Here is a 12286-nt window from a genome sequence, read left to right on the forward strand (position 1 = left end):
TTCCAGCTACTTAGGAAGCTGAGACAGGTGAGGACAGCCTGGACAATTTAGAAAGACCTTATCTCAAAAATAAAAAATAAAAAGGGATGGGGATGTAGCTCAGTGATAGACCACCCCTGGGTTGAATCCCTACTGCCACAAGGAAAAAAAGAGAGAGAGAGAGAGAGAGAGAGAGAGAAAAGTAAAAGTAAAGAAATTATAATGTCCCCAAAGGAAGGTGGGTGATTAGCAGCCAAGAATTTAACAAAAATAGAAGAAAAATTTGGTGGTAGAATTACAATCCTTAGCTTGCTCAATAATGTTTACATTTTTTTCAGATTCATAATTGTTGTGGCTTTAGAAAAGGTTTTACAACACTTAAGGGAAAAATGTGAACTGAATGTTTTTAAGAGTTAACTTTTGGGAAGACTGAGAAAATATATTGTTTTAGGGTACTGTGAAGATAAAGTGTTATCCACTGTAAAAACAGTGTTATCCTATTTATAAAAATGTGTCATTTATACATTTAAAACATTTTACTAATTTATTTGCAGTCTGTACAGTTTCTTAAAATGGGATTTAATAAGTTATTTGGTAAAACCAGAACATTAATTTTATGACCTAAAATTTGCCTTCTTTAAATTCCAGAGATGCTCCCTAATTTGTTGTTGTTGTTGTTGTTTGGCACCAGGAATTGAACCCAAGGGTGCTTAACCACTGAGATACATCCCCAACCCTTTTTTATTTTTTGAGACAAGGTCTTATTAAGTTGCTTAGGTCCCATTAATAAGTTGCTGAGGCTGGCTTTGAACTCATGACTCTTCTGCTTCAGCCTCCCAAATTGCTAGGATTAGAGGTGTGTGCCACCACACCCAGCCCTACTTTTAATATAAGAAAGGTTTATTTCATATTTATCCTTTCTACTATAAGCCCCTCCAGTAGTCCTATTTTATATCTACTTAAATACTACTACTTTTATGTCTTCTAGCATACTGTCTGATAAGCTGTAGAGATTCTGTAAAAGTTTATTAAATTTTATATATTTTTAAATTTTTTTTCTATCAAATATGTTCTCCATACAGATATTCATATTTATTTTATTAAAATGTTTAGAAAAAATGTTTTAAAATTGTCTTAATTACTGACTTACATGATCACATTTACTGAGAACTGTGGACAGAATGACCCCTTAATTTGGGCAGTAAGTCTCTGATCCACTTTCTGCCTGGCTCTCAGACTTCATCTCTACAACTTTTCATCTCATTTATTTTAATCTAGCATTATTGGACTCCTATGCTGTAATAAATTCATTTCTGCATCAGAATTTGTGCACTGTCCACTTTGTCTAGAATGGTCTTTTCCAAGGGCTTCCCAAGACTTTCACTTTAGTTTCTATTTAACTATCATTTTTTAAGAAGCCTTCCTGTTTTCCTTTAGATTCAAGGCATTCACTGCAAAATTGTGGGGAAAGAGTAGGGAATTTCCATGTACCTCCTGTACTTCCATATACCTCATGTACAGCGTCCCCCACTATCAGCATCCCATCAGAGTTGTACATTTGTTATATCATTAATGCACCATTGTCACCCAAAGTTCATGGCATAGTTGTATTCACTTTTGGAACTATACATTCTTTGTGTTTTGAGAAATGTATGATGACATGTGTTCACCATTATGATATCATACAGAATATTTTCACTATCCTAAAAATCTTCTGTGCTTTGCCTATTTATCCCTTTCTCTCCCTAAAATCCCTCACAACCACTGATTTTTACTATCTGTAGACTTGCCATTTCCAGAGTGTCATTTGAAATCATACCATTTGTAATATTTGCAGATTGACTTTTTTCACTTAGTAAAATAATTTGTTTCTTCCATGACTTTTCATGACTTAATAGCTTATTAAAAAAACAAAAATTTCAAAAATTTATATTATGAAATTTATCCTTTTGGTCATTTTTAATTATACAGTTTAATAATGTCAGTTATACTCAGCATTGTGTAAAGGATCTTTTTCATCTTGTGAAACTGAAATTTTATACTCATTGAACAACAACAATTCTCCATTCTCATCCCCTCAAGTCCCTGGAAACCACCATTTTACTCGTTTTTATGATTTTTTTTATTACTGTAGATACCCCATTTAAATGGAGTTATAAGGTATTTGTACTTTTGTGACTGGCTTATTTCATTCCTCATAATGTCCTCAAGGTTCAGCCATGTTGTAGCATTTGACAGAATTTTTCATCTTTTTTTAATGCTGAATAATATTCCACTGTATGTATATATCACTTTTTCTTTATCCATTCATCAGACAACGGGCATTAGGACACTTCCAATTCCCTTTTTTTTTTAAATTATTTAAACCGGGGATTGGACACCAAGCCACATCCCAGGCCTTTTTATATTTTGTTTAGCGACATGGTCTCAGTAAGTTGCTTAGGGCCTCACTAAATTGCTGAGGCTCGCTTTGAACTTACCATCCTCCTGCATCAGCTTCCTGAGCCTCTGGGGTTACAGGTGTCATGCCCAGCCCCACTTCTTAACTATTGAGAATATGTTGTAATGAATATGGGTCTGCAAATATCTTTTTATGTGTGTGTATGTGATACTGGGAATGGAACCCAGGGTCATGCATATACTAGGCAAGTAGTCTGCTACTGAGCTATTTTATTTTATTTTATGTTTTGGTACTGGGGATTGAACTCAAAGGCACTCAACCACTAAGCCAAATCCCTAGCCCTAATTTGTATTTTATTTAGAGACAGGGTCTCACTGAGTTGCTTAGGCCTTGCTTCACTGTTGCTGAGGCTGACTTTGAACTCATAATCCTCCTGTTTCAGCCTCCTGAGTCACTCAGATTACAGGCATGTGTCACTGTGCCCGGCAAGCTATTTTATTTTTCAGACAGGGTCTCACTAAATTGTCTAGGTTAGCTTGAATTTGCAATCTTTCTGCCTCAGTCTTCAAAGTACCTGGAATTACAGGTGGTACAACCACACCTGGCTGACTTTAGAAATTGTTTGGTTTGTTGTTGTTTTTCCAGTAACAGAGCTAGAACCCAGGGATGTTCTACCTCTGAGTACAACCCCAACCCTTATTTTTAATTTTGAGACAGGGTTTTGCTAAGTTGCTGAGGCTATCCTTGAATGTTTGATCTTTCTGCCTTAGTCGCCTGAGACACTGGGATTACATAGAAATTCTTTTTACTTTAAACTTTCACATCTAAAATAGGTCCTTCACCCCTTCCACTCTGTACAACCTCAGACTACTCAATTTTTCTTACTAACACTTGACATTGTACTGTAAATTTACATGTTTAGAATGTTAGTTACATAAGAACAAAATTTTGTTTTATTCACCATTGTATCTTTGGAACTCATGAATGTCTGGAACATAATAGGTACTTAGTAATAAAAATCTATTGAAGAGGGGCTGGGGTTGTGGCTCAGTGGTAGAACGCTCACCTCGCACTTAAGAGACCCTGGATTCAATCCTCAGCACCACATAAAAATAAACAAAATAAAGATATTGTGACCATGTATAACTAAAAAAATATTTTAAAAAATCTATTGAAAAGCTGAATAAATTGGATAAAATGGAAAATTTGTTTTTAAAAATTAAACAGACAACCGAGTCTTCCTGTTTATCAGGTTGGCCCCAAACTCCTGTGCTCAAGGAGTTCTCCTGCCTCAATTGCCTGAATAGCTGGGACCACAGGGGTATGCTATTTTAGTTGCTTTTGTTTTTATTTTTCTAAACTATATCTTTCCCCCTTTTTATTTTCAGAATATGAGTGATGCTATGGCAATTTTACACAAACTTCAGACAGGCCTGGATGTAAATGTCAGATTCACTGGTGTTCGAGTATTTGAATATACACCGGAATGCATAGTGTTTGATCTTCTTGATATTCCCTTGTACCATGGGTGGTTAGTGGACCCTCAGGTAAGTAGAAGAATTTAAATTATATACATATAAATATGTAAAATATTAATTTTACAAATTAATCTTAATTTATATTTTCTGATGCTTATATTTTTGTGCTTTGATCCAGAATAAGCCAAATCTTGAGGTGAAGGGCATAGACTTCCAAACTATCAAATACCAAAGTCTGCCCAGATTTCTGATCCCACTCACAAGGAGTTAGGATCTAACTCCAGAGTTAGACAAATTGTCCCCACAGGATTATCCTCACCTCTCACACCTACCACAAGTTCAGAGGTTTCCCAAGAGTACTCTCAGGTTTAATAATTTTCTAGAAGGATTCCCAAAGTCTGTCCTGGGTTGTGGCTCAGCAGTAGAGCACTCGCCTAGCATGTGTGAGGCCCTGGGTTTCATCCTTAGCACCACATATAAATAAATAAAATAAAGGTATTGTGTCCACCTAACTAAAAAAAAAAAAAGGCACTGAGTTTAAAAAAAAAGATTCCCAGAGTCCACTGAACCTATGAAACTTACTGTTACAGGGAAAAGATATAGGTCAGCCAAGAAAAGAACTGCACAGGGCAAAAACTGGGAAGATTCCAAAAAAGCCTCTGTTGTCCTCCAGACATGTTATCTTTTTGAAATTGATATATGACAATATACATGGAATGTTGCCAATCCTGGCCTTCAATGTTAAATTTTTTTATTGAGATTTTATTGCATAAACATGATTGATTGATTGCCCATATGGTTGAATTTAGTCTCCAGCTCTTCCTTTCCAGTGGGCTAAACTGACACCATAGTGTTCATGGGATCCCCATGAGTCACCTCATTAATATAAACTGCAGGGATGGTCCAAGGGACCCATCTCAAATTACAAAGTTTCTCCTATTACTAAGAAAATTCCAAGAGTTTAGAATTTGTTTCCAGGAGACAAACTTCTGGCGTTTGTAAGGTCAGAACTCTCTTTGAGCAAGACCATATTCTTTAATGTACAGCTTTGAAAAGAGATTTTTTTAAAATATATATATATATATATTTAGTTGTAGATGGACACAATACCTTTATTTTATTTGTTTTTATTTTTATGTGGTGCCAGGGATTGAACCCAGTGCCTTACACATGTTAGGCAAGCACTCTACCACTGAGCCACAACCCTGGCACCTGAAAGAGATTTTTTTAGATCATCCCAACATTTATTTTAAAAGCTGTTTCATATTCCCATCATTCTTTTTTTTTTTTAATAATATCTTTGTTTTATTTTTATATGGTGCTGAGGATCGAACCTACTGTCTCACACTTGCAAGGCAAGTGCTCTCCCTCTGAGCCACAATCCCAGCCTTTCATATTCCCATCATTCTAACTGTTCATTTCTAAATATGCAGAGAACCTTGATATTTACTAGTTCAGCATTCCAGATTGTGCTTCTTAGCAAGTACATCAGGACCCTGATATGAAGTAGATGACACATTCAAGGATAATTGACAGAAGTTTAAGGAAGAGAGTATATTTATTTATAACGATGTGGTCAAAGTTGGGGAAACAAGTGAGGGATAATGAAGCATTGTAGAGTTAACAAGAGCCAAAAACTATTGCTACCCTTAACTCTGAAGAGACTAGGAAAGGATGTAATTAGTAGAACTCAGCCAGACCAATCGTTGAAACATAGGTCTCGAGCTGTGGCCCAGCAGGGGAAGGGTGAAGGTAATACTTAACTCTTTTTTTTTTTTGATTTTTTTATTTGTTTTAATTAGTTACACATGACAGTACAATGACCTTGACATTGACTCTCTCTGATTTCCTCCAATATCTCTCATTGGCCAATTGTCTGGTAACTGGAGAGTAAGAATTCCAGTTGCTTTAATCTGTAGAGATTGACCTCTTGGCCTGAGGATGTAGCTCATAATAGAGCACTTACTAGCCTAAGTGAAGCCCTGGTGCAATCCCCAGTACCACACCAAAAAAAAAGAAACAATTTCTTTATTATATACTAAATTTTTCTATAGGCTTAGTCTTCTCTAGTCATTCCTTTAATCTGTCTTCTTTCTACTCCTATACTATTTTACTATTTTATAGTTTATTTTTATAATTTTTAAATATAAGGTAAAAAAATGTCAAAATATTATTTATTTGTGAACTTTAAAGAGAAAAAAAAAAGGAGGAGTAGTCACAGCAGATGGGGTCTCACTAAGTTGCTTGAGTGTCTTGCTGAGTTGCTAAGGCTGGCCTTGAATTTGCAATCTTTTTGCCTCAGCCTCTCAAGTCATTGGGATTACAGGTGTGTGCCACTTTGCCCCACTACCTTTTATTATTATTATCATTTTTTTTTGAGAATTTTAATATTTATTTTTTAGTTTTCAGTGGACACAACATCTTTGTATGTGGTGCTGAGGATCGAACCCAGGCCGCACGCATGCCAGGCGAGCGCGATACCGCTTGAGCCACACCTGCAGCCCTATTATTATCATTATTATTAAACATTTAATTTTGAGATAATTGTGGATCCACATGCAGTTATAAGAAATAATGCAGGGCAATTCATTGAACCTTTACCTAGTTTCTACTTTGCAATTTTACTTAAGTAAAATATCAAAACCAGGAAAATGATATTAACAAAGTGAAATACAGAACCACCACCATAAAAATCTTGCCTGTTGCCCTTTTATAGCCACACCTACTTTTCTCCCACCTTCACCTTCTTCATCCTTGGCAACCACTAACCTGTTCTCCACTTCTATAATCTTGTTATTCAACAATAGTATATAAATAAAACAATATGGTATGTAATCTTTTATGATTGCCTTTTTTTTTTAACTCATCTCTGGAGCATCAGGTAGTTGTATGTATTAATATTTTGTTCCTTTTTATTACTGAATAGTATTCCATGGTGTGGTTATGACACTTTAACTATTTACCTGTCAAACTATTTACCTGTTTGTTTTTCTGTTTCTGGCTATTAAAAATAAAGCTGCTATAGCTGGGGTTGTGGCTCAGTGGTAGAGTGCTCACCTAGCACCACATAAAAATAAATAAATAAAATAAAAGTATTGTATCCAACTACACCTAAAAAAAAAATGTTTTTTTTTTTTTTTGTTTTTTTTTAAAGAATAAAGCTGCTGTAAACATTTGTGTGCAAGTTTTTGTTTTAATTTCTCTGGATTAAACGTCCAGATGCACAACTGCTAGACCATATGGTAGTGATATGTGTGTGTGTGTGTGTGTATGTGTGTATGTGTGTAGGAGTCTGCCAAACTATTAATTAGCATGTCTGTACCAAAAAGTGTATATTCCCACCAATAGTATCTGAGTGACCCAGTTTCTCTGCATCCTTGTCAGCATTTGACATTGTCACTATTTTTTATTTTAGACATTGTTATGTAATCATGTTTCATTACTTTTCAGTTGCCTGTCTTTAATCACTAATGATATTGGGAATCTTTTCTTGTGTGCTTGTTTGCTGTTCAGATCTCTTCTTCAATAAAATATCTCTTCATTTCTTTTTCCCATTTTCTAATTAGATTGGTTCTGTTCAGTTGAGCTTTGAGGTTTCTTTATATATTCCAGACACTAATTCTTTGTCAGATGTGTGTTTCACAAATATTTTCTCCTAGCCTAAAACTTGTTTTTTCATAATCTCAGGAAGATCTTCACAGAGCATAATTTTTTAATTTCAGTAGAGTTCAGTGTATCTGTTTTTGTCTTTTATGTCTCATGCTTTAGTGTTAAGTCTAAGAATTCCCTAGCTCTAGATCCTAAATATTCTCTCATATGCTTTTTATCCTAAATATTATATAGTTTTGGGCTTTACAGAAAGTCCATGATTCATTTTGAGTTAATTTTGTATGAGGTATAAAACTTTGGGTTATTTTATTTTATTTTATTTTTTATCTATGGATGTCTACTTGCTCTAGCACCAGTTGGTATGCACCTACCACCTCAAGCAATTTTATAACACTTTTATCATCCCCAGAAGAAGCCCTTTCCTGTTAGCAATCATTCTCCATTCCCCTCAACCTTCCCATTATATTTTCTGTCTAAAGATTTGGCTATTCTGAACATTTTATATAAATTAAGATATATAATATTTGGTCTTTTGCAATTAACTTCTTTCAAAGTGACTGCACCTTTTTATACTCCCACCAGCAGTGTGTGAATGTTCTGTTTTCCACATCCTATCCTCATCAACACTTCTTAATTATCTCTCTTTTTTATTAAAGCCATTCTGGCAGGTGTAGAATCATATCTCATTGTGGTTTTATTCATGTTTCTCATCTAATGATGTTGAACATATTTTCGTGGGCTTATTAGCCATTTGTATATCTCCTTTGGAGAAACATCTGTTTAGATCCTTTGCCTATTTTAAATTGTTATTAGTCTTTTGTTATTAGTTACAAGAGTTCTTGTTACATTTTCACTACAACCCCTTATCAGATATATATTTGGAAATATTTTCTGCCATTCTATGGGTTGTCTTTTTATTTTCTTCATGGTATCCTTGGAAATACAAAAGGTTTTATTTTCATGAAGTTTAATTTATCCATTTATTTATTTTGCCTCATGCTTTTGGTATCCTAAGATGGTTTTGTGTAACTGAAAGTTACAAAGGTTTACTCCTATATTTTGTTGTTAGAGTTTTATAATTTTATTGCTTACATTTAAGAATTTGACCCATTTTGAATTAATTTTTCTGTATATCTTGAGGAAAGGGTCCAGCTTTATTCTTTTGCATGTGTTTATCTAATTGCTCTAGTACAACCATTGGTTGAAAAGATTATTCTTTCGCTGTTGAATTGTTTTGGCACTCAGAATTATCTTTGCAAAATAATACCTTTCCCTTTATTTCCTTAAAAATCTCTAGTGTAACTAAAATAAGAAATGAAATTCTTAATTAGGATTTTTATCATGGGTTGTATGATCTAGACTCTGCCTGTCTATCCAACACCTTCTGTACTTCTTATACCTTCTCATTCTAAGGAACATTATCTCTTTCTTTCTCTCTCTCTCTCTCTCTCTCTCTCTGTTATTGTTGTCATACTGAGGACTGAACTGAGGGGCATTCTACCACTGAGCTATTACAGCCCTTACTTTTATTTTTTGAGACAGAGTCTCGCTAAGGTGCCTAGGCTGGTCTTGAACTTGGGATTCTTCTGTCTCAGCCACCCAAGTAACTAGAATTATAGCTGTTCACCCAGCATCTTTAGCTCCTTTTGTGATCTTCAGACATGTCAAGCTCATTCTTGTCTCAAAGTTTTTGGGTTGACTGATTGCCCACTATAGAATACTTGTCTCCTCCCTAACATGTATTGTCCCAGATCTTCACATTTCTGATTCTTCATTATTTAGTTCTTAGGTCAAATATCTCTTATTAGAAAACCCTTCCTGACTAGCTTGTTAAAATTCATTACCCTCCCTATCCCCCAGTCATTTTTCCCCCATAACCCTATTTTATTTTCTTAACCATTTGTCTTTTTTTTTTAATGAAGCATTTTTTTTACACAGTATCTTTATTTTGTTTATTTTTATGTTGTGCTGAGGATCAAACCCAGTGCCTCACATGTGTGAGGCAAGTGCTCTACCATTTAGCCACAACCCCAGCCCCCTTTTACTGTTTGTTATTAATTGGAATTATTATTCTATTACCTGAGTAACTGTTATATCCCACTAGAATGCATGTTTTATAAGGGCTGGGCTCTATGTCTCAGTGTTTAGAACAGTACCTAGCATATCATAGATTCTCTCTTTTTTCTTATCTTTTTGCAGTACTGAGAATTGAACCCAGGGGCTCTCTGTCACTGAGCTACATCCCCAGCCCTTTTTATTTTAATAAGACAGGGTCTCACTAAGTTGCCAAGTCCTTGGCATTCTAGGGAACATTATCTCTTTCTCTCTCTCTCTGTCTGTCTGTCTCTCTCTCTCTCTCTCTGTTATTGTTGTCATACTGAGGTCACACTGTCATAGCTCAGTGGTAGAATGCCCCTCAGTTCAGTTCCTCAAACTTGGAACTCCTCTTGCCCCAGCATCCCTAGTAGGAGGGAATTATAGATGTGTACCACCACTCCTGGCTATATAGTAGATTCTCAATCAGTATTAACTGATGGACTGCTACTGTACTCATTTTTTTTTTTTTTTGAGAGAGAGAATTTTAATATTTATTTTTTAGTTTTTGGCAGACACAACATCTTTTGTTTGTATGTGGTGCTGAGGATCGAACCCGGGCCGCAGGCATGCCAACCCCAGCCCATGAACTCTCCTCTTATAGAGAGGAGAGATCATAATAGTAAGAACATTGCAGTGCTTTTTCCATGCCTGTCCATTCATAAAAGCAAATGGTATTCTGGACAATGGAAGGATAGCTTACTATAAGAAGGGCATCTGTGTCTTTACTGATACTTTGCTTCTGAGAAGATCACTGAAAAGTCTTAACATACCCAACCATTTACGCAAAGCAAAATGGGTCGAGTTTGATCCTGGTGGATGGCAATGCCAGGAAGTTTTGATTATTTAGGTGAATGAGATGATAGCCTGAGGAAATTAAACTTGAGTTCTTAAAAAGTAAACTCAGATCATCTCTTTGACTTTATGAATAGCTATATGTCATCCAGTAAACAGGTGAGTCCATATGCTTCAAGAAAAAGTAGAAAAGCAATTATCAGGTTTTACTGGTTTAGATAGCAGTTTTTAAACTCTCAGAGTAGCCTCATGTCTGCTTTTTTTGCTTACTTTTTTTGTGCCAGAAGAATTCTACTGCTGGAAGAAAAGAACAAGGCAAAAGTTTGAAATTCATAGGTCTACACCAAATACATTTCGGAACTGGATGGTTCTCTGTAGTCTGATTCTGTTTTTTGTAAATAACTATTTTTCAAATAAATCCCTGCATTTGTTGTTGGATGGTGGGCACCCAGATTCAGTCATTGTAAAGGTATTCCCCAATTGTCAATTGATAACTAACTCCTTAATAGCAACTTTGGAGGCCAGATGATGATGGAGCGATATATTCAATGTGCTGAAAGAAGAGAAATGCTAACTTATAATTCTGTTCTCAGTAAAATTATTACTTTTGTCTGAAGAAAAGTCATCTTTCAGATTAACTAAGTTAAGATCATTTGCTGCCAGTAGACTTTATTTTAAATTTTATTTTTTTGCCATGATAGACATTGAGCCCCAGGACCTTAGAATGCATAATAAGCAAGCATTCTACCACTAAGCCACATCCCTAGTCATAGGCCATTATTAATTATTTTGGTCAGAAGGAAAATGATCCCTGATTGAAAGAAAAGTTGAATGGAGAGAATATAAGATGATAACTACATGGATAAATCTAAATGATGAATATACAAATAACTTTTTTTTGTTGTTGTTACTGGGGATTAAACCCATGGGTGCTTTACCACTGAACTACATCCCCAGTCTTTCTTATTTATTTATTTATTTATTTATTTGAGGAGTGTTACTAAATTGCTGAGGCTGGCCTCAAACTTGCAATACTCCAGCCTTTAGCCTCCCAAATTGCTGGTATTATAGGAATGGGCCACTGCTCTCTGCCACAAATTTTAAAAAAAAAATATTTTAAAAATTCATGATAGAATATGTAAAAATCATAACAAATTTGAAGAATGATTAAATGGAATTGAAGTATTCCGAGGACCTAGAATGAATTATTAAAGAAGAAAATAATTAAGATGTTTGTTTTTCTTTTTGAGATGGGGTCTCTCTGTGTTGCCCAGGCTGATCTCAAATTCAGCTTCCCAACTAGCTGAGAATAAGGGTACCTATCCCGTGCCTAGCCTAAATATAAATTTTTGACTTTGATATGGTAGGTATAGATGTTTTTTTAAAAAATATATTTTATTTTTTAGTTTTAGGTGGACACAATATCTTTATTTTATTTTTATGTAGTGCTGAGAATCGAACCCAGTGCCTCTCGCATGCTAGGCTTGTGGGCTACCACTTGAGCCACATCCCCAGCCCCAGGATAGATGTTTTATAGTTTCTGTAGCATCTCTGTTCAATATAGTAGCCATGTATATCTATTTAAATTTAAAAATTTAGTTTCTGAGTTGTACTAACTACATTTTAGTTTCTCACTAGACACGTGGGCCTCAATGGTAGAGCATTTATTTAGCTAACATAAGCAAGACAGTTCAGTACCACAAGAAAAGAAATTAATAGGTATATGTGACCAGTGGATATTCTGTTGGGTATCATAGATTTGGAAAATTTCCATCATTGTTAAAAAATACTATTGGATAGTGCATTTCTAGAGTAACCATGAAAACCTTAGAAACATATGGGTAACTTTTAGATTAGTAGAAAAAGAAGAATTAGTCTAAAAAGAAGGAAAAAGGGAGAGAGAAAGTAATATTGAACTGATGGGACAGAC

At 35.0% G+C, this 12286-nt stretch overlaps 1 protein-coding gene across 2 annotated transcripts in view; it reads left to right on the plus strand.

Annotated features, from left to right (window-relative positions):
* Mindy2 (MINDY lysine 48 deubiquitinase 2) overlaps positions 1 to 12286 on the plus strand; it is an 85818-nt gene that overhangs the window by 33472 nt on the left and 40060 nt on the right. For both annotated transcript variants that reach the window (XM_027923013.2, XM_071608315.1), the window contains exon 4: positions 3769 to 3927. In XM_027923013.2, the coding sequence (XP_027778814.2) occupies positions 3769 to 3927 (159 nt within the window). The remainder of the gene's footprint in view (positions 1 to 3768; positions 3928 to 12286) is intronic.

The sequence above is a fragment of the Marmota flaviventris genome, chromosome 2 (genome assembly GCF_047511675.1).
Source record: "Marmota flaviventris isolate mMarFla1 chromosome 2, mMarFla1.hap1, whole genome shotgun sequence".
In the NCBI taxonomy this organism is placed as follows: Eukaryota; Metazoa; Chordata; class Mammalia; order Rodentia; family Sciuridae; genus Marmota; species Marmota flaviventris.